This window comes from Alosa alosa, chromosome 10, assembly GCF_017589495.1.
Source record: "Alosa alosa isolate M-15738 ecotype Scorff River chromosome 10, AALO_Geno_1.1, whole genome shotgun sequence".
In the NCBI taxonomy this organism is placed as follows: Eukaryota; Metazoa; Chordata; class Actinopteri; order Clupeiformes; family Clupeidae; genus Alosa; species Alosa alosa.
In genome coordinates this window covers 2,929,728-2,957,187 of record NC_063198.1, presented here as the reverse complement: position 1 = coordinate 2,957,187, position 27,460 = coordinate 2,929,728, and the positions used below count along the sequence as shown (strand labels likewise).

The window sequence follows — 27,460 nt, the reverse complement described above, 5'->3', positions numbered from 1 at the left end:
TTTGCAATATATTATACTTTAATGATAGACAGAATAGACACATACCCCCACATACCCCTTTTGTGTAAGTCTTACTGGTTCTTTCTTCAGTACATATTGATCACTCAGAGCTTTGTACACATAACACTGCAGGTGCTTTCAGAAAAACATAACATGTTTAATTTGAACGACACTGTGACTGTGTAACCCAACAGGATATTGAGTGCAATGTCACAGAAATAAGTGAAAACAGAAGTGAGCGTGTATAATGCAAACAATTCTGAAAAGTAAAACTCTATCCAAAGACATTAGACGGGTGTGACCTAGAATCAATGTAGCGATAAAATTAACTGAATTTGGCACATCAAAAATTTATTGTCAGGTAGTTCACATTGTGCTGATTATTTCCCAGTGTTTCCCCATCCTGTCAGGATTTAGGGCAAAATCCCTGAGTTATAGCTAGATATAAAAAATATTCATCAATTATGATGCACTCTTCAGTGTGCACCTCTGATAAATAGAATCCGAACTGCCTCAAGAAAGTTTCTTGCTGCTAGCACAGCCTGCATTCTGCTGAGCAATGATAAAGTCCATAATGAGCTGGGCAGTCTTACGGGGCCGTTCCATCACCACCGAATGGCCACATTTATCCAGGAGATCCACCTGACAACCCGGCAATGCTTCAGCCAATACAGAGGCTCCAGAAACATCCACAACCTAATCATGAACAAAATGTCACAATAAGAACAACCTAGAAAGTGGAAGTGGTTATAACACTAATAAGTTGTATAATATCACTTGACATAAAAAACAAAATTGTCCTGGGGGGGGCTATGAAACCCATTATTGGGCTTGCGTGCGCAAGAACTGGTCTGCTACTGCGCCGAGCAAAGCACACCGCAAGCTCTTGGGTGTGTCGTGGTCGAAGTTCAACCATGTTTAACTTTGACCGTGGCGCCCTGTAAATCATAGATATTTTGCACTGAGCCCGTCGGCAAGCACAACAAAAATCTTTGGGACATTACCTCAACCAAGAGCAACCTAGCGGCGAGCACAGCACATGTCACGTGCAATATTGACTACTGTGAGCTCAGTAAACCCTCCTACCATGCACACTAGAAATTTTGAAGCTCACATATTTTACCCCTTTAAAGAATTTCTGAAGATCATACTAAAACATGTCATACTTTGGTCAAAATACTAAAAGGAAAAAGCACAACAACGTTTTAAAGCTTGTCTGTAGAGCCCTGTTCAGAGCATCCCATTTGTGTGCCTATTCCTTTACAAACGTGAGCAAATTGCACAATGGCTTTGCTTGGACATTTTGGTAACAGGTCCCAGGCTTCCGGGATAAAAGCATACTTTCGCACTTTCATCCAAATAGGTAAAATTGAGGTTGAAGTTCTGAATGGCTCATTCTTGTCTCACTGAATCACATTTCCAGACAAAGGCAGTCCATAAACAAATTAGTGGGTTTTGTTGTTTCTGTGTTTTTGGTAGCCATGTCAGATACCCAAATACGTGTAAAAGCACTGATAAAAGTGAACATTTCATAATTTGTGACCTTTAAAGATTTTTTGCATATGTCCATTTCAGAAGTCAGCGAGATCAGAGTTTTAAAATTGCCATTGAGCTATTTCAGTGCAGCCAGAGGAAAGATGTTTCTAGACCTGGAGCTGCCATACTTTTTGAGGATGTCCATACACTTAGACATTGGCTAGGAGAAACAGGTGGGTAGAACCTGCCTGCCCAGTATCTCTGTTCATTTTCATTTCACTGAGATATTAGTCTGGCATCTGACAATACACATTTGCCGCCAGGGTGCCGGGCCAATCAGCGAGGAGAGGGGGTGGCGATGGTTTTGGAAGTGGCTGTAGTAAAACGGTAGTAGTAACCGCTGCAAAACATTGAAGTCTTTAGAATGAGTAAATTTATGTACAGCAAATATATTGTTATGTACAGGCCTAAATATATTGTTTCCTGACAGGGGATGCAGTTTGTTATCAGTTTATAAAGGTTAGATGAAGTAGGAAGTAAGAATCCCTAATCAATGTGATTGGTTAGGCTGAACCAATTATTTCAAAGTTAACACAAAGTTGCGCCCGTTACAATGCTAAAGTTGGAAAAATGAGAGCGTTCCGTTCGTGTTGTGTCTGCTGCAACAATTAGCTTCCACTATAATCAATGGAAGTAGCTACACCAGATGTGATAGCGCCGCGTACATTCGGAAAAAATAGACCAGTCTTCTAAAATTATTTTTACGCGTTGCGAACAGAACGCTTCAGTTACGCCAGAGACTTTCTAATGTGGAGACACAGCACTCAAAAAATACTCCATAGAAATGCATGGGGCTAGTTTGTCACGCCAATATGGCCGTTGTCTACACATATCCCACCCCTTCCTCGGCAAAACGTCGACATGTGAATACATTGAGCCAATCATGTGGTGTGATGTGAATACATTGAGCCAATCATATGGTGTGTTGTGAAGACATCGTGCCAATCATGTGTTGTGATCTCGCCGCTGGAGCAAGATTGGTGTCTTGAAGCCTTGTGCACGTGCATTTCTGCCGAAATGGATGCCCTACGAGTGCCCAAAAAGCGTTGTCAAATGGCCGCCGAGTGGAGGGACTTGCCTAAAAGGACTTTGGTTACGCGCCTGGTGTAACTTCCCTGTTACATTTGGAACTCTTATTGGATCTACAATGTAGGGCACCTTTTCCTTACCTTTCCACCAATCAGTCTTCTACTTCTCAAACTGTTATCATTGCATGTGTAAACCATTATTGCACACAATTCTAACCACCTTCACATCTTCTGTGCAACTAAAATCAAGTTAGTAATTCTCCATTATTGACATCAATTAATAACAAAGTCGACATTTCAAAGTTTTGGCCCACCACTAACAGATGGTTATTCTGTCCTAACCAGGTAAGGTCGAAAGGTTTGTAATATACCTGATCATGTTTTCCCCAAATAACTTGCAGTGGTGTGGATATTAAGTGCATGTTTTCATGCAAGGAATGCCTGGACTCTTCTCCAACAATCTCCATGAACACTATGGGAGAGTGAAATACATGCAAAGTCACTTATCTGGGCAATGTATGTGCTGTTTGTATCTGTATAGTGTGTATTTGCAATTTATATCCAATTCCAGTATTGTTGCTGTTAATGGTTAGAATGGTCCATTACAAACCCTCTCGATAAAAGTCATTGTGTGGGACCCGGACATCCACTAATCCCTGAAGAATCTGGAAAAGCATCAAGACATTTTCCAAGAATTGTCTAATAATAGTATACAATATCATCAGAATTTCATTTTATTTTATATCTGGGCATCCATTTTTGATACCAGTGGTTACCACTGTAAGAGAAAGTATCCTTTATAATTCACTGCATTTACAATTCACTGCATCCTTAAGTTTATAATGACATATCAAGCAAGACAGAAGGTGTTCATGTGTAAATAATCATCTTCTCACCTAATCTCACTTCTTACGGAGGAAACTATTGCAAACAACGAGATCAGAGTTTGAGCAGTTAATGGCCAGTTGTCTCCCAATTCAGTTTTGTGCATCTAACAAACTTTGTGACCACAAACTAACTAGGAGTTATTTATTTGCAAGTATGTCTACAAAATTAAAACCCACAAAAAAATAACTACAAAATAACTTCAAAATTATATCATGAAGTTTCCTTAAACCTGGCATCATATACTATAAAATCAACTATAAAGACTGACAAAGTATACAGCCTAAATATAAAAACTAAAGGTATATAGAAAAATATCTAGAAAAATATACATGAACTATACTGTTTTGTTGTAATGCCATCATAGAGTATTAAATGTCTTTGACAATAAGCAAGAGTGAGGTTGTATCTCAGTATAAACCGTGCATGGCAGAGTTACGACCACTGGTCAACAAAGCGGACATCATTTTTCCAAAAAGGAAAGTCCAGAACTTAAAAAACGTGTGTAGTATACTAGGGAATGCAGACAAAATTAAGAAAGGTCAAATACATTGAAACTATCTGGATGTAATTAAATTTTGTCACCGATCGCTTATCAAAGCTAAGTTGGACAAAACTACAATCACAAGAAATAATAACAAATGGACTGTGTAGAGAAAACACAGGCACAGTACCTGCTGAGGTATCTTGAATCGAACAAAGGAGCACAGCTTGAGCATCTCCTCCATCTCTTCAGGAGTGGAGGGGATGAGTGGGATACTCTGGGTGTCCTGTGTCTTCTCCAGCTCCCTTAGGCGTTTCACAAAATTACTCTCCGTAGGATATTTCAGACCTGAGTATTCCACAGAACAGGGGAGGATAAGTGTTATTTAACAGTCCATGCACAATGCAACCTCCAACAAACATCCACACCTTCATTTGCTTGAATCACTAAACACGCCAAGAGATTATTAAGGACCCGGCAATAGAATTAGTAAAGCATTTTTTCACACAAAGCCCCATAGATTTCCAACAGTGGTATTAGCTACCTATCTGAATGATCCAGTCGCCTAGGTTATAATAATCAATAAAAGTATTAATAATCAATAGAAAATACAAGCTAAAACACACTATACTAATGCTATTTCAGTAATGCTGTTTTACTCTCTGAATTCTGAAGCAACAACATACAACAATATCACATATAACAACTGACCCACTAAACACAGTAAAGTCAGTCAATGATGGAGCTATTGGCATTTCATATTCATTTTTTTAGCAATGACAGACCCACTATGTGTCCAGTTGTAGAGATAAGAGTGCTCCCTTTCTCTTACTGAAGAAGCGCTGAGAAGTGGCAGGTGACTGCAAAACGTTTTACAGTAGGCTTCTATCAAAATTACATTTCATAGATCTCATAGTGTACATTAAATATACTTTCACTTTCTACACATATATTTGCATCTGTAAATACTGCAGAGGATATTGTGAACCTGTGTTGGCACACATGCAGGACTCACAGTGGGGGCAACTAATACAGTATATTCTATACAGTGAATAATGAATGTGAACATGTGGATACAGTTAGTGGGCACACATAATTTGAACTGAAAGACCTGCTGGACAGATGAGAGTCAGACTGCAGAGGTCGGCAGGGAAGCGTGCAGCATACACACCAGCCACATTACCCCCCATGGACGTGCCCACCAGGTGGAAGGGCTTCTTGTTTAAGTCAGTGCTCTCTACAAACTAGACATAAGGGCTTCATTAAATACACACACAACAGTTCTCTTAGCATACCCATGTACTCTGGGTGTTTGCCATATTGGTACCAAAAAAGCCTTTGTGAAAAAAGTAAAAAAAAAGAAAAAAAGTTTAAAAAAGGTGTGAAAAAAACTTTTATGGCCAACAACTGCTGGAGTTATTAAAACTTTTATATCCGGTTATATGTCACTGCCTTAGATATAATAGCTGTAGAAATGTATAAGAAAAGAAAAGAAAAACTAAGAAACTACTCATTTAGTAGTACTTTAGTACTCATTGGTCCTATCCTGTCCTGCCTTATCAGAGGGCTCAACGTTTACCCAGCACAGCCTACCTGGCGTATCCTCTTGACCTGACCCTCAATGGAGTAGTCTACAGCACTTGTGCGTGTAGTACCCCCATGGCCTGGCATGTCCACACAAATAATGTGTACATTCTTTTGGAGAAACTGCAAAGATGACAAAACCAGGCAGTACATTTATGAAATGTCCAATATTATGATATTCATTTGAAATTCAGTCTTAGTGTATACACTTTAATCACACTTCTTAATGGACAACAGTGAACCAACTAGGCCAGTCTGTTTTCCGATGGTCACAAGAGCTTCAGAGAAGTTGCACTATTCAATCGGAAATTCAGTCCAACCAACATTTCAACCCTTTCTAGCACTCATGCATTTCTGTCACTCTATCTGGGGAATTCATGGGGATTGACCCCTACAGACTCCACGGTAGCACATAATATAATAGGAGACACAACATTAGAATAAGTCCGTAATATAGACCTCCTTTTTACCTTAACCACAGATAGCCACATGTCTTTATGGGCAGAAAACCCATGAAGCATGAGGATAGAGGGGCGGTTCCCAGGTTTCCCCCGGTGGGAGTAGCAGAACTGGTAACCCTTATATTCTGCATGGGCCACCTGCAGGCCCAGTGCTCTTCTCCAATACCTAGAAAAGTACAGACATATTACAATTAGGCTTAGGAACTGAATCTGCTTCACAATAAATGGCATAGTTAATGATCTCATAGTAGATCTCATGTTGCAAGTTCATAGTTAATAGTTAGTTAGCAACAAAGTCTTAATCCTTATTCTTCTACATTTGAGTGCAGCATTCAACACCATTGATCATAACACCGCCTTGCAAAGTGGGTTGGTCTCTCTGATAATGTTTTAAACTAGTTTGAAACCTATATTACTGGAGCCGTCTTGGTCCTTTGCTTTTTTCCCTACAAATGCTTCCGTTAGGAAACATCATAAGTCAGCATAATATAAACTTCCACAGCTATGCAGACAATACCCAAATATATTTTTCTGTGTAACCAACAAACCCAGATGGCCTTTACTCCCTTATCGCATGCTTAGCCTTCATTAATCAGTGTATGACCAACAATTTTCTAAAGCTAAATCACAATAAAACAGGTATTTTTGGTTGGACCAAAATCAAAGTGAGAAAGTAACAAGCCTAGGTGTCATCTTAGATACAGAGATAAGCTTCAAGCCCCATATTAGGCCTAGTCCACACGTACCAAACCAATCTTTTTTTCCTCCGTCTTCCCTGGAACCGTATCAAGAATATTTGCGTCCAAACGGATCCATACCCCAGGCCTATAGGTGGCACTGTGTCTTTACAGAAATTCACCAAAACTTGCAAAACTTGCGCTTTAAAAACAGACAGGGCGAAATGGCTAGTGCAAGGAAACCAGAATTGTTTGTGTGGACTGATGGTGAACTGTCAATTGTAGCCAACTGTAAAACTAATAAACTTTATTTTACGGTTTGTGAAGGGTGCAGTCCCGTCCTTTATTTGGCTAACGCAGGTAGGCCTACTAATCACCTTTACTTTCTTTGGTTGTAGGATAGTCCGTGATTCACATTAGTTTTGGCTATCACCGCAATTAGGATACTAAACGCAAGGCTTACCCAAGTTCTAGGCTATTCTGTCGCCACATTTATAATATTGCTATAAAACCTTCGTTAGTAACAGTCAATACTTTTGCCTGCATCAAATCGTGCATTTGCATTCAGTGTGCTACCATGCATCGGCTTAACGTGAGTTCTAAGCGTCTTTGTATGCTTATATCTGATTTCACTCGACTGTGAATGCATGTATATATGTTGTAAGACATGTAAAATAAATGAATGACACTGGCACTACGCACAAATTAATGTAGCCTAAACTTACACTGCACTTTCCTAATAACTTAAGTTCTCTCGCGTCACTGACAGTAGCTAGAATGCATAAAAAACACCGGGAAAAACAGTGTTCAGTCCACCCGCCAATCCAAACTTTTCTGCTACCATGTTATCATGCTACCGTTGCCCAAGCCATTTAGTAGGCCTTGAAAGAATCATGGTTAAGTTTTACAGGGTTCCCACTCTAAGTCAAATGTAAAACTCCATGACTTTTCCCTGACAAAAAAAAACAGAATTTCCATGACTTACTTAATGAATAGTACAATATACCAACCAATGATTTCAGAGCACCCACATAGCGGTCAAAAATCTTTTACTTTTTTAGAGCGGGAGATGAATAAATAGGCATTGAATAAACCCAGTTGGGCTACTCAACCAAGACGTAAAGCTAATAACCAGATACACACCAATTCTGTGTGGAAATATATTTGTATTAATGTATTTTGTACATTTTAAACTGCTACATCAAAATTCCCTGATATTCCATGACTTTGTCCCAAAAATTATAAAATTCCCTGACTTTCCATATCTGGAACAGACTTTCTAAAATTCCATGATATTCCAGAAATTCCATGACCCATGGGAACACTGGTTTTACAAACATTTCACTGATGTGAATTGTTTAATTTAATTTAAATTAAATATAAGGTCAAATCCTTGCATTGCCATTGAGCTGCGCTTTTTACGCACGCAGCCTTTCCTTGCCCTGCCCTGCTCTCTTTCGTAGCCCGCTGCCACTCCTCTGCATGTGCATTTAACAAAATATTCACGATTGTTGAAGGATTGTTGTTGCCACATAGAAGCATTGCATAGAAGACGTCTGACTAAATTGCGCAAATTTGTTCAAAACTGCTGCATTGAAGTGAACTCTGCTAAGGTCTTATCACAACATAGTAGGCTACATTGAAGAGACTAAACTAATAATTACTACTAGTTATGAAATCAAGCAGTATATCTCAAAGCTAACGTTAGAATACTGTTTGGATGTCGAATTGAGCATGCTTAGCCTTACAGCTGCTTGTCAATTTCGTTGAAGGGCTCATTTTATTGAGTCTGACACTGAATGTTTGCAAAATCCCGATGTAAATGGAAAAGTGTTCAAAAGTGCTTGTCCCAAGGAGAAGTACGTGAACCTTTATTTTAACTATGTAGAAAACGTTATAAATTGCATCCACACATCAGCAGCCTTTCAACTGTGTTACAATTGGAAGGGTTCCCTCAAACGTCTTAAAATGACAGGCACTCAATTAGACCTATACAAGACGATCTTAATAAACGGTTGTGGAGGGGGAGGCAATTCCAGAGTCTAGGGGCTGCCACTCTGTCCCCCCTAGTTTTCAGCCTGGTCCTGGATTCTTCCAGCCGCAGTTGGTCTGCTGACCGTAGTGCTCTGGAAGGGGAATGGTGGTGGAGAAGATCAGACAGGTAGGTGGGGGCCAGACCATGGAGAGATTTGTATACAGTCAAGAGGAGTTTGAAATTGATGCGGTAGCGGATAGGGAGCCAGTGGAGTGAAGCCAGAACTGGGGTGATATGTTCGCATTTTTTAGTGCAGGTGAGGAGTCGGGCGACTGAGTTCTGAACCAACTGCAGGCGGCGGAGCTGGGATTGATCGATGCCAGTGTAGAGAACATTACATTACATTATTCCAGTTGTGATGTGATGAAGGCATGGATGACTCTCTCAAGATCGCTCTGGGGCAGGTAGGCTTTGGTCTTAGCTAGGGTTCTGAGGTGGAAAAAGCTCTTCCTAACCACTGCACTGACCTGCTGTTCGAACTTGAATTTGCTGTCATAAATCACGCCCAGGGGCAAGGGGGCCCAGGGCATTGGTGGAGAAGGCCGGAGAGGTTTTGCCAAAGACAATTAACTCAGTCTTGCTCTCATTAAGGTTGAGGAAGTTTGCACTCATCCATGCCTTGATGTCAGCTAGACAATCACGCAGTAGATGGAGTGCAGCCTGCCCGTCAGCCTTAAGGGGGATATACAGCTAGACGTCATCTGCAAAGCAGTGGAAGGAGATGTTATGTTTCGCAAGGATATCCCCTAGGGGGGTAATACAGTAAAAACAGGATGGGACCCAGAATAGAGCCTTGAGGGACCCCGCAGGTGAGGGGGGCAGGAGAGGAGATAGAGTCTCCTAGCTGGACAGAAAAGCTCCTATCGGCCAGGTAGGACCGGAAGAACTCCAGGGCTGAGTCTTTGATGCCCACATGATGCTCGAGCCAAGCCAGCAGGATCCTGTGATCCACCGTGTCGAAAACTGCTGTTAGATCTAAGAGCACCAGGATCACAGGGCTACCTGAGTCAGCGGCTAGGAGCAGGTCATTGAGGACTCTCAGGAGCGCAGTTTCTGTGCTGTGGGCTGTTCTAAAGCCAGACTGGAACTTCTCATGAATGTTATTGTTGGATAGGAAGGATTGCAGCTGGACATAAACCACTCGCTCAAGGACTTTGGATAGGAATGGTAGCTTGGAGATAGGCCTGAAGTTTGAGAGGATAGCGGGGTCAAGGTTGGGCTTTTTTAGTAATGGTTGCACCACAGCATGCTAGAAGGCAGCCGGCACACAATCAGAGGTGAGGATGGTGTTTATCAGCAGCAGGAGGAAGGGGGAAACCATGTCGAGGACAGTAGCATCCTTGAGTAGACGGGGGGTAGGCAGTCAGAGGGGCAGTTGGAGGGCCGCAGATGTCTGACTGCGTCAGAGAGGGAGGATAGGGAAATGGGCTCAAACTGGTTGAGGACAGCTGGCAGGGGTAGGGGGGAGGGGCAGGGAGTGTGATGGCAGGGGTATCTGGAGGCCTAAGAGCGGCAACCTTGTCAATGAAGAATTGTTGAAAACTTTCACAGAGGACGGGTGATGGCACAACAGGGGATTCATTACGGGGATTTATGAGAGAATTCAGTGTATTAAAAATAACCTGGGGGTTGTGACTGTTTCTAGAGACCAGGGTGGAAATGTACTGAGTTTTAGCAGTTTTAACGGCTCGGTGGTAGTCCGACAAGCAGCTACGGAGGATTTGGAGGGAGACGTGAAGGCGATCCTTCTGCCACTTTCGCTCCGCCCGCCTATAGGTGCGTCTGTGGTTTTTTGTGTTTGGGTTTGAAAGGGCGATGGAGTCCAGAATGCCAGTGCAGGATGATGAGAGCATAGAGTGAAGCTCATCAGCAGTGTACCTAGAGTCTAATGACGGCCTGCACAAGGGGGAGTCATTGAACATGGTAGAAAAATGTCCGGCAGTAGAGGGGTTTAGCGTGCGGGATACCTGTTTGGAGACACTGTGGGTATTACCTGGGCATGGAGCTGACACAGTGAACGGAATTGGGGAGTGGTCGGAAAAAGACATGGCACAGATTTCCATAGCAGAGACAGAAATGCCATAGGACAGCACAAGATCTAATATGTGACCCTTTTCATGAGTTGGGCCGGTGACAGCTTTAGACTAAATGAGTTGAGGAGGTTTAAAAAGTCCCAGGTCAGAGGTTGTGACTCACAGCAAACATTAAAATCACCAGAAATTAAAATGTAATCATATTTTACCATTAGTCCAGACAAAAAGTCAGCAAAGTCATGGATAAAGTCTTTGTTGAATTTAGGTGAGCGATACACCACTGCGCACAAAACGGGGAAAGACAGAATTATTTCAAACAGTTGCATGTACTGTAGCGCACTACAGAGAATTTTGACATTTAAATATGTCATGCATATTTGTATTTGATCGTCTCCAATTTCCAGTCAACATGGGTGCCAGTTGCCATGTAACACCGACCACAACGTCATAATCTCAACCTAATAGTCGGCTGCTGTAAGCTGAGTTTGTCGTTTATTTGCATTATTAATATAACATCGTCTTTTGGCGTTTTTGGCGAAGACATGCATTCCGTTAGGGATATTGAACATATTGAACATTCTCTAACCATCGTAATTTCGAATTGGTGCAGGTTTCAGCACAAAAACGTATTGTATTCTTTTCATTAAGAGCACTGCTCTATGCTGTTCTATGGTGCTTTCTGCCTCTTAGTTGCGCATGCATGTTTTCGTGACGTTGCCTAGAAATCCACGTATAGACACCATTCATAAGCATTAATATGGAACGGTGATTAAACTTTTTATTACCAGATCTTCTTCATATGCGTCAGTCACGTTTTTCAGAATTAATAGCCACCCCACCAGCCAATCAGAAAAGAGTATTTCTTCTCTCCGGTTGATAAATAATAATAATTGCCTGCATGATTAGGCTACCCCAATGAAATGCTCTCAAAGGCTGTTCTGTTGGTGATGTTTTTCCCCACAATTGTTACTTTGTAGGGGATTTTGTTTTTGATGCTAAACTGGGTTGGTTGTTGATTGGCCGCTATGGAAAATCCTCTACCTATAGCACTAGGAATTCAACACTTCTCCTGTGTATGCCTGAAATTTATGTATTTCACAGTCCAGTGTCAGACTGTTGGTGAAGGCAACACTTTGATCCTGTTGTCGTACATGTACATGTATGTCTATGTATATTGAGTCCAAACATGAAAGGACAATGTAGTACCGATGTTGTAAATGTCACAATCAAGGCTACAAATGTTCCCTTATTATGAAGCTGGTCAAAGCTCTCAAGAGTGAAACACATTCCCTAATTGTGACGTGACAGTACAGGGGGCAAGTTACACAAGGCCAGCTGCCCTATGAATGTAGCCAATACTTCAACCTTTACCCCAGATACAGAGCCTCAGCACTTGCAACACACTAGCAGTTTGTTAAACCGTCAGGCTTAATGCAATTGTACAGAGGTCGATATGAACACAGAACAAAAATATTCTTATTTGCAGGCGGCTTTAAAAAACTGTTGACCTTATCTTCATGAAAAGCCCTTTCTTTTACAAATAAACAAGTTAACACTTGACATTACCAGTAATACACCTTTATGAGAGCTGCAGGCCAGAGTAGAAATGAGGCCATAAATGCCAGGATAGGGATGGCTAGTGTGCTTCCAGCAATGACAAACATGTTCACTACATCCAAGTCCATGGCTGTGCCTCTCCTGAAAAAATAAAACAGCAATCAGCAAGGAGCATCTATTTATAAATGACTGGAGTTTCTTTTTTTTTAATCATTCAAAGCTATCACCTTAGCACAATGGCATATTCTTCAATCGTGTATTTGCATATTAAACGAGAGGTTGCATTTTGGGTGCACATATTGTGTAGCCTATAGCCTCTGAGTAAGAAAACGGAATAAGATTCCCGAACAAGCCAGAAGGCAAACATTTGGTGACGCCACCCCTCTCTGTCTGCAAGTGCTGTCACAACCAATACACTCACTCAAAACCAGAACAACTCATGCATCAACCAAAAGAACAAATCACAGAGCATTAGTATTACTCCCACACAGCACTTCACCCACTCAGGTAAACAATGACCACTGCAAGGGCTTTTGATGTGGGAAATATTGTGTTTTTTATCTGCAGATATGGGACACACACGTTCAAGTGCAGGTTAATACCAGATTAGCCAAAACTCCTATTTGCATTTTCAATATAGCCTAAGATCAATTGACCATGTATTTTTTATTAGCCCAGCTGTGATGATATAGGCTATTTTAGCAGTATAAGCAACTGCTCGAACATAACCAGATTATTTCGTTCACTTTTGGACGAGTAAACTGTAATTGGTTTGAGATACAAAATGTGTAGGCCTGCATCCTACACCCAGACAAAAATCTTAGTAGCCTAACCTAGGCTGGAGGTTTGGATCGAAGTGCATCTGTCCCAGAGAGAAGAGAGACTTCAGAGGCATTATAGCCAGCAGCCTGAGTGAGTGAGTCCGGGTAAAGACGAATCTAGCCTATGCACAGAGACGGAGCTACGTTCATGGCACGATGTATTTTAGAGGATCATAGGACTAGTTTAACAGAATGGGCACAATTAGAACAATATATACATATATAAAAAAAAACAGGTTTTTAAGCACAATTCGATTTGAAACATTATGTCACTTGATCATAAACATGTCACTACTGTGTAGAAAGCCTATATAGCCCCTCTCGTTATGATCTATTTAACAAGGCTACTCCCCCTACATTTTACATCGATTAATTCTTTTTATCAGTTCCGATAATCACTTGAGAGCTTTATAGCCTAAATGTTTGTGCAAGTTCATTTAATGAAATGAAATAGCCTAGCCTAGGCAACTTTGTGTCTATCGTTTCGCTGCCCTTCCGAAAACGCACATGTAGCCTAACAGTGTGCAATATCATATATCCTAAATAACGTTACCTTAAAATCCAGCCAGAGAGCGTTTTCCACAAGATTACTTCGTCTTTCAGGTACTCATCTCAATCTTTGTCTGACCATTGCAAGGTTTCAGACTCCAGGAAATTCATTCGCGTGATTCTCCTTCTCTTTTAAAGGTAGCCAGCCTGTCTGTTCAAAGACAAAAAAATACGCCGACACAAAAGTGCGTTTGCTGCATGCATGCTATTAACCAATTGGTAAACCTCCAGAGAGCCTATAGGCCATGATTAGCCCATAGCCTAACTGTCTTATTCATATAGTGTTTATTGACATTATTTCCCACGCTCCGGTGATAGCCTAGGCCTACACTGATGTAGGTCTAAAAGGGTGGTTTGTTTGTTTAAGATGGAAGACTTGCCTGGATCTTCACTGAAAGTGTTTGAGAAAAGGTTTTCTTTCAATCAGACATTGAACTGATAGGCTATCCTACAGTATCTGACAGACACACTGGGTTGGGAGGCAGTCATTGTCATACTGTAGTTAGTAGGCTACAGTAGTTATAGGCTATACAATTATCAGCATCACACTCAAAAACAAATATCCTAAATCCATGCTGAACACATAGGTTAGGCTACAATCAATAGGCCTATGACAAGTATTTGGACTCTTTTATACATGCATTGCACCTCATGCATTTATACATTTATACATGCATTGCACTTTGTAGGTTACATCTCTTTGCTTAAAAAATATTATTGTGTTATGTAGGCCTATAAAACAGAACAAACATTTCAGATTCATATCATGTACCTCTTTTGTTTCAGTTTCAATACAGTCACTGGAACTTTCTGAGGTGGGAGGTTGGGTTGGAAGAGGAAGTGAAGACTTGGTGATAACAGAAGGATTTCTACATATCATGTTTATTGGACAATAGTTTATGTTATCATGAGGATGTTCTCTGCTTTGAATCTGCTCATGCTGAGTGTCAGCTATGGGGCAACATTGAAGATATGCTCCTTCAATATACAGTCCTTTGGAGAAAACAAAATATCCAAGCCTGAAGTAGTGGATGTCATCATACAGGTTGTGTCCATTTCTGTTTATTTCTGTTTGTAATTTTTGTTTTCATGGCTGCATGCACTGAGGACGTTTTAGACTGATTTCTTTGTGCTATTTTTACATTTTAATCATGATATTTTCTATTTCTACATTTTGTTTAGTGTTTGCATTTTATTTTTGCTTAATCCTAGTTGAGCTGAAAATGGTTGAAACATTGATAGGCTACAGAAAGTTTCAAAGTTATTTATGAGTGGAGCTATGTGCAGTTTCAGAAAAGATGTTGTAATGAAGAAGAAGGCAGGCTATACACCTTTGGGGCAAGGAAGAAACAAATTCAAGTGGCAGTAGCTTAGTGTTAAGGCTACTATGGAAACATTCAAGGAAGGAACTTTAGAACTTTTATAAAGTAGTTATTAGAATATGCGTTGTGACATGTAAATGGGAATAGAACAGAATATGGAAACATTAAGGGCTCTTCAATAGAGACTATTTGGAAAATTCTGAGGGTTCTGGGCTAATAGAGGGGATTATCGTCTGTCCTTTCTTGTCTTGAGAAGGGAGATATGCTGATGCAGCCTCTTCTTCTGCAGTGTATTGCCCGCTGTGACATAATGCTCATAATGGAAATCAAAGATGGTCGAGAATTAGCTTTCCCACAGCTGATGACGAAGCTAAACAGGTATTCATTCTGTCATGGAAGCATCTGTGAATTAATGTATCCTCACTGTAAAATGAATCATCTGGACTGACCGTTCCACATGTTTTACTACAGCAGGTACAGCTCCAGAAGGAATGAATATAATTTTGTAATCAGTGACAGGTTGGGCAGAAAGTCCTACAAGGAACAATATGCCTTTATTTACAGGTACTTTCTAGCACACTTTTCCTTTGTACACAACTGGAACACATTTCCTGTATTAACAACACCGCTCTGATTTTTTAGGAAGAGGTTGGTGTCCGTAAGGGATGTGTATCAGTACCCTGATTTACAGACTGGAGACGAAGATGTGTTTGCCCGAGAACCTTTTGTTGTGTGGTTTTCCTCACCAAGGACTGGTAAATGAAATAATTAATTCTGTGAGTAAATTTGAGAAAGAGGGATGTTCGACCATTTGTGATAATGGTGTTTGACCATTCGTGAAAATTGATAGAGAAAAAAAAAAACATTGCTATTGTATATTTTAGAGGTGAAGGACTTTGTCATCATTCCTATTCACACCGTGCCAGAGGCTGCAGTTCGGGAGATTGATGAGCTCTTTGATGTGTTTGAGGAGGTCCAGCAGCGATGGACATCAGAGGTACAGTATGAGAGCAATAATGTCAACCTTTGTTTTTCATTGATATTTAAATGTCTAATTAGTATTTGTAGTGTAAACGTGTTTGAGTGTTTGAGTCCCACAGGTAATGTAGTAACATGAGACCTGCTTAAAGAAGTGAAACTGATCCACATGGTCCAATTTCACCCCTGGTGTGGGTCCAGCTGACCTGAGGTCTCCTCTCAAGGCACTGCTTCTGGTTTCCACTTTCTCATGTCTCACATCTCCTTTCCACAGAACTTTATCATCATGGGAGATTTCAATGCTGCTTGTGGCTATGTTCCCAAGAGTCAATGGAATAACATACGCCTGCGTTCTGATAGCAGCTTCCTGTGGCTTACTGATGACAGTGTTGACACCACTGTGAAACAGTCCACCAATTGTGCCTATGACAGGTGAGCTGCCAATGACCAATGAGTTCACATTTTGTAAATAATACGATACTGTTAAATGGCTTTCACACCAAAACAAGAAAGGCCATCATTTACTTATCAATGAAGATAAAATGGCTTCAAATGGCTTTTGATCATAAGCTTCTGTTGTTCAAATGGATTATTTTGGTGTTGAATGAGTCAACTAAACACCAAAATAATCCATTTGAACAACAGAAGCTAATGATCAAAAGCCATTCTAGGGTTAGACTATATAAATGACAGTTTCCTTCATCTGTCTGCAGAGTGGTGCTCCATGGTGAAAGAATGATCCAGGCAATCAAGCCTTCCTCTACAGAGGTGTTTGATTTCAAAACAGAGTATGGACTCACAGAGCAGCAGGTTGTTTTTTCCATACAGTAAACTCACACTGATATATTAAATTAAACATTTACAATACTTAATTTATGTAAATACAAAATAAGTGAGCCATGATATGAGGATTTATGTTGCTTATTTGCTTAGTACATCCTTATTACAGTATATGATTATAGTATTAGTACCAGTAACAGTATACTATTAACAACATCTGCCTGAATTAGATAAATAGCAACCTTTAGCTTAAGTGAACAAGAGCAATGACTTACTCATTAGAGAAATGTTAAATCAAATTCCCCCACCCACACACACACACACACTTTCATTATTGTTCTGTTGATTATTAGTCTTCATTGTCCAGAAATGATACTGCTGTTATTTCTCCTAGGCTCTTGCTGTGAGTGATCACTTTCCCCTGGGCTTCACCATGGGTTCTGTCCAACGTAGAGGCCGACGGAATTAACTGGATTTTTAAGTGGATGGAAATTAAGTGGATGTTTTAAATTGAAAGATTATGGTAAACTGATATGACCCCTTGCTTTGGCATAAGTTAATGTTTACCTGACCAGGGCCAATGTAGAAATAGCTGACAAAGCTTTGTTGTGCTTTTTAGATGACTGCATTTGTGCCGGAAAAGGGCTTGGTGATTATGAATGTTAATCATAAGACATCTGAATACAAAATACAACATGCTATGAAACCATATAATTTCAACCGGTTTTCACCAGACTGGCACTGGTACCAGTGTGTTTCCAAATGTTCTACTGCAGCTCATTTAAACACTTTAATGATGTTACTGCACTGAATTAATCAAGAAACAAATGACAATTTAGTAAAGACAGAGAGTTGTAAATAGTCAATGTTTAGATTTTACACAAACAAATGTAATTGAGAGATGTCACTACATAGTTGATTATCCCAGACGATCTGTTGCCATGGGGACATTAAAAATTCCATTCCTGGCATAAAACGTGCTCCTTACAATCCCCGACCTCCCATTAGCTGGTGATCTGTATATTTGTTCATAGTCACCTGGGGAAACGTTAACACAGTTTTAAAATGTCCTTAGTTTTTTATTCACGCTGATATACTGCTTTAGCAAGAAACATTCATATTAAAATATATTTCCAATTAATAAAAATAAGGATTATATGTCTGTTGTCATGAGTAGCCAAAAAAACTAATGTGAATAATGAACACATTTAATCTGAAAAAACATTAGTTTCCCTTACCAAGTCTCCAGCCGTACTCCCAGGAGGACAGTATAGGGTAGTCAAACCTCTCATCTGGACCCTTCAGTACACGATGCCGCAGGTATAGGTGGCGGCCCTTCCCCTCTTTGGAGAAGCCCTGGTATAGTGCATCCCTGGTTTCAGGTGTAATAGGCCGCATCAGTGGGGCCTCGCTGAGGGGCGGCTTCACTTTAGGGGAGGGCACTCGCTTCCTCTCAGGCAGGCTGACCAAAGGAGGCAGGACGGGTTTGGGGACAGTCAGCTGAGGAAGGCCCTGAGCCTTGCCCGATGAGAAGTGAAGCTCCTCGGATAGTCCTGCCCGTATCTCATTTTCCATGCTAGCCTGGTGTAGGCCTCCTTCATGATCAGCTCACGGTAACAATTCTGGTTCTGTGTGGTCAGGAGGCTTCTCATCTTCAGGCTGTTAAAAGATGTTTTTCTCTTAATTTTCTATGTAATTTCTGTTTCTGGCCACTCTTCCTTTGCCTTCGTCTTGCTTTGTGTGGATCTCACTATTTTGTGTGTATGTGTATACCTACACTTCTGTCCATGTGTGTGTGTGTGTGGATCTCTGCTTCTCCCAAGGGGGTAAGAGGAGCACTGACACAGAAACCCAAGAGCAGGAGTGCCCTCCCCATGGCAACCTAATCACAAACCAGGACACTGGCCACTACAAAATGGGGAGAGGAAGGAGGAGAGAATTTGCAGAGGGCTCATCTCAAAGGTCTATTTGCACACAGCCTCTCTCCTCGGTCCTTCAGCTCGTGCCCCAGAAATCGTTCAAAGCTCGAGGTCATTAAGGATGTCTCATTTATCTAATTGCAAACAGAGGAGGTGAGACCGAGGAGAGAGGAGGGAGGTGGAAGGCCTGATAGGTGACAGAAGTATCCTATGCGGAAGCGTTTTCAGTCGGAATTGTGCAATCATTGGAAGGAGGGGTTAGGAAAAGGGGAAGGGAGGAAGGGAGGATAGACAAAAAGACAAATTATATGAACCCAGAGTCTCATATGCCCCCTCCCCTCCTCTCAACCCTCATAATGCTGACAGAACAAAAGTGTTCCACACTGCACCAGAAGCAGAAGCTGATATTTCTACTGAAGGAATGCAGCTTTTACACATTTTACAGCCATTAGTCACCTCCACATTCATCTGCACAAACATAACTCTACTGAACTCTAATTGTGAAATTTAAAAATGAAAAACATCATACAATTCTTCATAAAAAAACTGCATTGTGCAATGCCCCATTTTGATGTGAAGATCAGGCAGCTACCCTCTTTGTCCAGATAGTGGCAGTGAAGTGCTTTTAAATACATGCTTTACAACTGCAGTTCTTCAGGTAGGGAAGTACTTTTAAGAGAAACATAATTCTAATCTGGTAATAATCGTTCCAGCATTCCAGAATGCTTGGATGGAAATGCATTGCACATTTCAAAATATAGACTTAATCTAAAACCGCCTATTATTGTCACTGCAATATGTAATACACACATTTCGATCAGTATTTGATCTCCCTCAGGATCAATCTTATGACACTGGTGTTATGAGCGCTGGATTTATTCTATCTCTTGAGCTAGGGGATTGTAAGAGAAGCATGTTTTTGCTGTGTTCCTGCTTTCAGTCTAACAAAGATCATTCAATCCAAATTTAGTTAATGTAACTTTGCATTGGCAATACTCAGAGGCGGACAGAGTACACAGCTTGATTACTTGAGTAAAAGTACAGATACCCTTTGCTAAATTTGACTCAAGTAAAAGTACAACAGTCAGATGTCTACTTAAGTAAAAGTACTGAAGTACTTGTTTTTAAAAGTACTTGAGTATTGAGTATTAAGAGTACAAGAGTAGCCTACATTTTTTTTTTTCAAATATTGCATTACTACTGCCACAGTGCTTACATTTATGTACAGAAACATCCTGTTATGAAAATTTGTAATGTTAATACCTTGGAGAATGTAAAAGGAATTGAAAGTAAAATCAAGTCATTTTCATCTTTTTACCATGTTGCCAGGGATGGGCAGTATTTCTAATACATGTATTTAAAATATGTATTTCAAATACAAAATACTATTTTGTAATTGAAACACTTGAAGCGAAAACTATCATTAACTAGACAATTTAAATAGTCTGTTGAGGTGGGGCCACAGGTTGGCACATTCTCGGGATGGATCTGCTGCGTCTTCATCCATTGTTTCGTCCATGGTTTTGCCTCTTATCTAAATCTGACCATGGATTTGACTTTGGCGGAAAGCTGAGGTGATTGCTGATAGGCCATCCCAATCAGTGGCGCCTGCACAATCCAATCACGTTTGAGAGGGAAACAACAAATTGAGGATTTCCAAGGTTTTTCTTTTTTCCTTTTAGAAGAAGTAACGGGTACTCACGGTTATGGATAGAAATGTAGTGGAGTAAAGAGTATAATATTTGCCTCTCAAATGTACTTAAGTAAAGTCATGAGTACTCCCCAAAAATTATACTTGAGTAAAGTACAGATCTCTCAAAATTGTCCTCAAGTAAATGTACACCGTTACTGTCCGGCTCTGGCAATACTATACAATTGGGTAAAAAGCATTATTTCCAAATAACATCTTTTGACCAAAATGTAACATTACGTCTTGTCTGCAATAATGCTAAATATGTCTTGCCTCTGCCCTTCAAAAGGAAAGGAGCTGACCTTTGTTTACATTTATTCATTAACTCATTTAGCAGATGCTTTAGGCAATGTGCCTACAAAATGAGGATTAGCATACAAGCTACCTTCACTAGCTCTTGGTATACACGGGTGATTTGAAGGCAGCTTTATTTGTTAAAAGTTCTTGGCTGATGCTTCTGTCCAAAACAACTTACAATGACATCAAAAATATTACACTGACATTATAAGTTTAATAATAATAAAAAAAAACAATATTAGCAATAGATTACCAATATTAGTAATATCATTTAACTAGCATTTTGTGTTGCCTCTGCATAGCATTTAAAAATAATAAACAATATTCCATTTCACTCATGAATGAATCTATGACAACACACAGGCATTTATTCCAGTTTTTGTTTTATTTAATAAATCACAAATGTACAGTACATAATTTATTGAGCCACATTAAGGCACAGGGAGATACTACAAACAGTGAAAAGATCTTTCTCTCACATTAAAACAATCCTCAAAAATATTCTTTTAACATTCGCGTATCAAAACTATTATATTTAAGCAACATAAGACAACATAGTTTTATTCCAAACTCTAGTTCTGAATAGTATTCTGAATTGAGTTGATAGCAAGAGTCCATTATGGCCCACCAAAGACAGAGAAATAATAAAGATGGTTGTTTTGGTGATACGGAGTGTGTTGGCTAAAAATACCTCAATGGCTGCATAGACCTTGTTTGTCAGATCTTGACATCAGTCCAGAATTCAAGATCTGAAGTAGTCTAGGTAGTGTCTATGTGAAATAGAACTGGCAATGCAGCACAAGGAGGTGCCAGAGGATCATGTATGCACAAAAAACACACATGTAAACACCACACTGTAAAGTGTTGTGAAAAATGAAATATTGCATCACATATTTGGTGGTGGAAAAAAATAATTAGCATTTTATGGATATGCTTTGATACGCATGAGTGTACATGTTGTCTACATGCTGATGCAATTTTAAGAGAACATAAACAAGGACAAAATTAAGATGACATCAATAGTAATGGCCCACATGGTTGTTAAATACTACTTATTTACTTATAAATATATTAAGGCCTGTTCATGAATGACGGGGTGAAACCAGAACTCAATATTAATTGAGGTGTGGGAAATGGTTTGCTTTTTAAAATAATGTAAAATGTCACCTGTATCCATTTTACATGTAGAATATATTTGAGTGCAAATTTGTCTGATATATTCTACAGCACTGGGCTTCACTAAATGGGTTTGGCTATCTTTCTGCTTGTCTCTCAGTTTCTGAGTGGCAAGACTCATGGGACAGTGACATGGAAGGGCGAGCCAGGGATGTGCTCTTCACCCCACTTCACAGCCAGCACGTAGCTGCCGCGTTCCTTTAGCACATAACTGACGTTGTACTGCAGATTCCCCATGTGCTTCACCATCACCTCTTCACATGGAGTGTTAGGCCCATGTACACCAACCAAGAGCATATTTTTACCTGTTATGGACACAGACACAGGGCGACAGAGACAATTAAGAATATTTTCTACATTGTATGCCAGGAACACCATAAAACACAAAGCCATTTAGATTCAGATTTCAGAATGAAGGTGTGATCATGAGACACATGTGAGTCACATCCTTTGTCAATTTTGGCTGTCAAGAAAGTGCAAAGTGATTAACATGAAACAAAAAACGCAAACTGGCATTTTGCCTTGTAGCTTGTGGCACTTAACATAACTTGATGCGTATTTGAAGCGTGAAAAGTCAAGGGCTTTGGTGCTTCCATAAGCAATGGCCAGATTTTGGTGTGCTACACACTAAAAGCACACATCAAAGACTTAAGTCAAGGGCAGAAAACACTCAGGCTGAAAAGCATGTAGAAGAATTGTGACCAAAAAAAGAATTGTGATCATAATGAGTAATGAGCTGTATTTATTCCCTTAACATGTTCCTCATTAAATAATGGTACATAGTACAGCAACAAAAAAAGTACATTTAAATACTTCTCACCTGCTTGGCTACAGTCCACAGAAAAACTGCTCTTCTGGCCAATAAAGGCCTTACTCAGGCCTGGACCTCGGCTCACCACCTTGGTAGCATCTGAGGCAGCCCGGGGCAGGGCACTATGGACAGCAGCAGCACTATGCTTAGTGACCGGGTCCACCATAAGTGTGGATGTTTCACTGGCATTAGTTACATTCACCAGACGAGGGCCTAGGGACAGGGGGTCAAAACCAACAAGGTCAGGATGCCTGTAGACAAGCTGAAGAATGCATCACATCACCCACAAGTTAAAAAAATACCTGTGACTTTGGCCTTGAAGGGGCTGCCAGCGATGTGATTGGGTCCTCCATACTTGATGCTGATTAGATAGTTGCCGGGGGCCATAGGTGTGTACTGCACCTTGTAACCCTCTGGACACTCCTGGCACTCCATCTTCACCTTGGATGGACCTTCTATGGTCACAGCAAGAGAGCCTGGCCCTGCTTTAATGCTGTTGATGGTGAACTCTGCCTGGTTACCTGATGTCAGATAAGAACAGGTATACAATAACTTAAGGTACTCCATTGACGTGATGACTTACAAAACACAAGTGAATTGATTCAGCCTGGTTAGGTAAACAGTTGGACAGGTTTGCAAAGCCTTGTTTTTGTACAGATATGTTGCTTAGTTAGAGTTAACATTGGGAATCCCCCACAGTGGCAGAAACAACACAAACCCCCAATATATATATTGACGTATTGATTAAAAACGTATGCCCCTCTGCTAATCAATTTTACGATTAATTAAATTGGTGAATTACTTGTACATTATTAATACATAAAAGTATTAATACATTGTCACAGTGGTACCTAATGCAAAAAGTGTACTACTTTCCCAACCTGACATCACCTTTTGTAACTCTTGTCTTGCAAGTTTGTCGCCAATCGCCATTTAGCCAATACAATGTAGTTCTTTTATTTTGAAATAATGGCTTCAAACTCATTTTGATGATGGGCAGAACAATAGGTGTCAACACTGTGTGTAACTTCATTGTTCTGACCAGTAACATGCCTTCAGTGAACTTACCTGTTGTGCCTCTTTCCAGACCAGCTCCGTATGCACTAACTAGGCCGGCATCTCCACTCTGTCCTGGCTCACCCACCCGCACCTGGAATGGACTGCCAGGGATGTGGCTGCCATTGAACTTGACGTTGATCGTGTGGATGCCATTCTCACGAGGGATGAATCGAATAGCATATTTGTCTAAAAAGAGGTCAATGTGGTCTTATTACTGTGTTATTCTAAACACTGTATTCCAATGGAAAGCATGGATTTTAGATTTAAAGGTAGCGTCTGTGATTCTGGTTCTGGCAAGAGGTTGTTAATATTTCAACTCAACAGTCTCAGGAAGAGGATCCTGAGGACCAATATGCTCAATCTGGCAGAACGTGTATTGGATTAGAATCACAGACCTCACCTTTAAAACTGCATTGGGGAGACTATGATTATCAGTGAATGACTAAAGGTATGCAGCAAAACCATTTTCTCAATGAAAACAGGGACATGCTGCATCAATACCATGATGACAACCATGACATTGTCTTTCTGCAAACCTTTTGCTGTAAAGGGGCATTACCTTGCTCTAGCTCGGACACTACACACTCCTCCAAGGCTCCGGATGGGCTGTGCACTTTAGCGTCGATGGTACCCTGAGCGCCATTCAGGCGCACTGCAAAGGAGGCTGGCTGGTTGGCTTTTAAACCTGACTCCTGATGAGCAGCCAACAACAGATTATTTAACACATCCCTCCCCCATTTCCTATAAATACCACACCTTTTACAAGTGATCTTTTGTGCAGAAGTGCTAGAAACCTTTCAACAGGCAATCAAAGACAACCCTTAGCAAAAGGAAATTTATGGAAGTGTATTGTTGATCTACTTATTTTGAACTAAGTAGCCTATTTTTATAGTTTATTTTTTGTGTACTGATCAGAGATGCACTCGATTTATACTTGGCTTATACTGAAATAAGTATGCATAAAAGTTTAAGTATATCTACCCTTTACTTGGTACTTACACTTAAATATACTTATACTGATTGGAAAAGTCTTTAGAGGGGATGCATCCCCTCTACTGAAATCCGGTGGGTTCTTCTTATTATTACAGTGCATTAAAATGCAGTGTACTGTTCTTCCTAGGCTTCCTATCTCTTATTATTATTCCGCTGACCACTTTTTCTGTGCGCTATTAAACCGTTTAACTTAGACATTTTATTCAAACTTTGTAATGTAGGTCTTCTAAAGGACATCTGCTATGTATTTTTCATTTTTGTAAACTTTATCCTTTTTGAGATATTAACAAAAAACTAGCTTATTTTTTCCCATAGACTTTCTATTGGGCATTATGACATCATAAAGGGCCGTTAACACTGATTTGCACCCGTTGCAACAGCCATCTGCTAGGCTCCATTTGTCCTAGTCTCTCTATATTCAACAAGAATAGTGCACCGAAGCCATGACATCGCGTTGTCAAGGCAGCAATTTCACTGGATCTAAACAAATCAATCTAACCACAGTACTCACCATAGTGGTGACACTGCGGTAATGGAAACGGAATGTCACACTTCGGTACTCTATTCAAGGCACTTTCCATCCAACTGTCTTTCATCCATCCATTTCAAACCATTTCATTATCCATTAAGCCATCTGTCTATCAAAATCCATTAAACTATCTACCTACAGTATACAGATCCATTCAACTATTTGTCTATAAACATTTATTAAACCATGTCAACCTAGCAACCACCATAGGAACCAACATGATTACCCTAGCAACCAGCATAGCAATCACTTTACTTGGCATGGCAACTTCCATATGTACCCTAGCAACACCCTAGCAACCATCTTAATTACCCTAGCAGCAACCTAGCAACCACCACTATGTCAACCTAGCAACCAACAAGATTACCCTAGCAACCAGCATAACAACTGCTTTATTTGGCATAGCAACAATCATATGTTCCCTAGCAACACCACTGTAACCATCTCTGCATTATTACATTACATTACATTACATTACATTTAGCAGACACTTGTTGACCAAAGTGACTTACATATGTCCGCTTTATTACAAGGGATCACATTGTCCCCGGAGCAACTTGGGGTTAAGTGCCTTGCTCAAGGGCACAACGGTGGAAGCCAGGAATTGAACCGACAACTTTCAGGCTACTGCACGCTAGCCCAGCTCCTTAACCACTACACTACCACTGCCCGCACATTATCTGTTTTTACTCTGTACATCTATACTTTACACCGTATTTTTTTTTTCCATTTTCATGCACTGGTAATTCCTTGGAATTGCATTTCTAGTTATAATTATTCTTTTTTCCTTTTTGTGTGCTTAATTCAGCTCAAACCGCTTAACGTACAAACTTGGTTGAGGCACCGTTCCGTAGATCTTCCAAGGCTTTACCGGCCTATCCGTTTTTCATTTTTTCATGAAGTTTAGAATTTGAGAGATATTTGCAATTAAAAAGTAGCCTAGAAATCTAGACGCACCCTAGTGGCAGCAAATGTAATTTGCAGCCAGGGTAGTCTAGCAACTCTCTTGCTAGCTGCTTGAGAGCTGGAAAAATTAAACTTCTATCAGGCCAATCACATCGTGTATAGAGTCGGAGACGATGAATTTCAATGTGAATTTCCTGCTACTTGAAAATAATGAAGATGGATGCTGCTGCTGGCGAACAGCAGTCTTTGAATCGCGACTCGAGTTAAGCTTTTTTTAAAATGGCAAAAGTTTGATCAACTAGCCAACTAGCTCCACTGGTGGGAAAATGAATGGGACTCATAAGTTGTAGCGCTATCTTATTGCGTGTAGAGGAAATTTGAAAGATAACCTTTTATCCTGCCCTTCGGATTGAGCAGTGCCTATGGTAAGTTCCCAATCCCAGACCCTACATCTCCTCATAGACTTGAACGCTTCTAAGCATACAATCTGGCTCTCCCTGAACGACACATCCTGTTGAAGTGTGTCAAAATAAAAGTCCTAGCCAGCTCTCATGCTTTGAGCATTATATCCAGGGTTCCCACGGGTCATGGAATTTCTGGAATATCATGGAATTTTGGAAAGCCTATTCCAGACATGGAAAGTCATGGAAGCAGTTAAACATTTACTTGCCAAAATACATTAATACAAATATATTTCCACACAGAATTGGTGTATACCTGATTATAAGCTTACTGCTTGCTTGAGTAGCCCAACTTCATTTATTCAGTGCTCAAAGATTCTTCAACACTACAAGGCTGCTCTGAAATCATTGATTGGCATATTGTACTATCCGTTATATAGTAAGTCATGGAAATTCAGGTTTTGTCAGGGAAAGTCAGGGAATTTTACATTTGACTTAAAGTGAGAAACCTCAATATATCCAGAACGGCTTAACACACATGCTTCACATTTGGTACGAGTATTTGTATGGACTTAAAAGATGAAGTGAGTTGATGTTGGAGGTCAAAGGTCAAGTCCATGAATACTTTGAGTGCAATATCTCAACAACGTATTGACATATGCTTTAAATTTGGTATGAGTGTTTGTATGGACTCAAAGATGAAGTGAATTGATGTTGGAGGCAAGGTCAAAAACACCTTGAGTGTGACATCAAGAAAACCTTGTCACACAAGCTTCAAATTTGGTCAGAGGGTTCGTATAAAAAGCACCTTTGCAGGTAGCACTACCAGCTAGCAGCAATAGCCCCACCAACACCCTAGCCAGTGGAATGCATCCCCTCGTGTAATTCTTTGGAATTGCATTTCTAGTTACTTATATGATCTGATCATATACTTTACTTGATAAAATTT

The 27,460-nt window shown here is 40.3% G+C and overlaps 4 protein-coding genes across 7 annotated transcripts in view; 1 reads left to right on the top strand and 3 right to left on the bottom strand.

The window, feature by feature from the left end:
* Window positions 1–13,835, bottom strand: abhd6a (abhydrolase domain containing 6, acylglycerol lipase a). Of its 2 annotated transcripts, none has more exons than XM_048254726.1 (9): window positions 13,655–13,835; window positions 12,290–12,421; window positions 5,988–6,144; window positions 5,527–5,640; window positions 5,045–5,177; window positions 4,124–4,281; window positions 3,175–3,229; window positions 2,936–3,036; window positions 1–696 (listed from the first exon to the last, which is right to left on the bottom strand). In XM_048254726.1, the coding sequence occupies exons 2-9, from the start codon at window positions 12,406–12,408 to the stop codon at window positions 514–516; spliced, it is 1,020 nt and encodes a 339-aa protein (XP_048110683.1). In that variant the 5' UTR covers window positions 12,409–12,421; window positions 13,655–13,835; the 3' UTR covers window positions 1–513. The 2 variants fall into 2 exon arrangements, with proteins under 2 accessions (XP_048110683.1, XP_048110682.1); XM_048254725.1 differs by lacking the exon at window positions 13,655–13,835 and adding an exon at window positions 12,508–12,608.
* LOC125301892 (deoxyribonuclease gamma-like) lies at window positions 12,705–17,875 on the top strand. Of its 3 annotated transcripts, none has more exons than XM_048254727.1 (9): window positions 12,705–12,787; window positions 14,437–14,695; window positions 15,262–15,350; window positions 15,444–15,536; window positions 15,615–15,727; window positions 15,857–15,969; window positions 16,225–16,382; window positions 16,664–16,760; window positions 17,125–17,875. In XM_048254727.1, the coding sequence occupies exons 2-9, from the start codon at window positions 14,558–14,560 to the stop codon at window positions 17,197–17,199; spliced, it is 876 nt and encodes a 291-aa protein (XP_048110684.1). In that variant the 5' UTR covers window positions 12,705–12,787; window positions 14,437–14,557; the 3' UTR covers window positions 17,200–17,875. The 3 variants fall into 3 exon arrangements, with proteins under 3 accessions (XP_048110684.1, XP_048110685.1, XP_048110686.1); XM_048254728.1 differs by lacking the exon at window positions 12,705–12,787 and adding an exon at window positions 12,886–13,192; XM_048254729.1 differs by lacking the exon at window positions 12,705–12,787 and adding an exon at window positions 12,886–13,196.
* LOC125301893 (protein ATP6V1FNB) lies at window positions 17,650–19,042 on the bottom strand. Its single transcript, XM_048254731.1, is given in 3 exon segments — window positions 17,650–17,768; window positions 17,969–18,245; window positions 18,248–19,042. Coding segments are annotated over 3 exon segments (531 nt in total). The 5' UTR covers window positions 18,383–19,042.
* Window positions 19,043–21,002: 1,960 nt separating this feature from the next.
* The window catches only part of LOC125301421 (filamin-B), a 61,405-nt gene continuing 54,947 nt past the window's right edge, over window positions 21,003–27,460 (bottom strand). The window contains exons 42-46 of the mRNA XM_048253796.1: window positions 24,242–24,374; window positions 23,692–23,868; window positions 22,926–23,144; window positions 22,633–22,836; window positions 21,003–22,117 (exon numbers count right to left, since the gene is read on the bottom strand). Of these exons, the coding sequence (XP_048109753.1) occupies window positions 21,930–22,117; window positions 22,633–22,836; window positions 22,926–23,144; window positions 23,692–23,868; window positions 24,242–24,374 (921 nt within the window). The 3' untranslated portion in view covers window positions 21,003–21,929. The remainder of the gene's footprint in view (window positions 22,118–22,632; window positions 22,837–22,925; window positions 23,145–23,691; window positions 23,869–24,241; window positions 24,375–27,460) is intronic.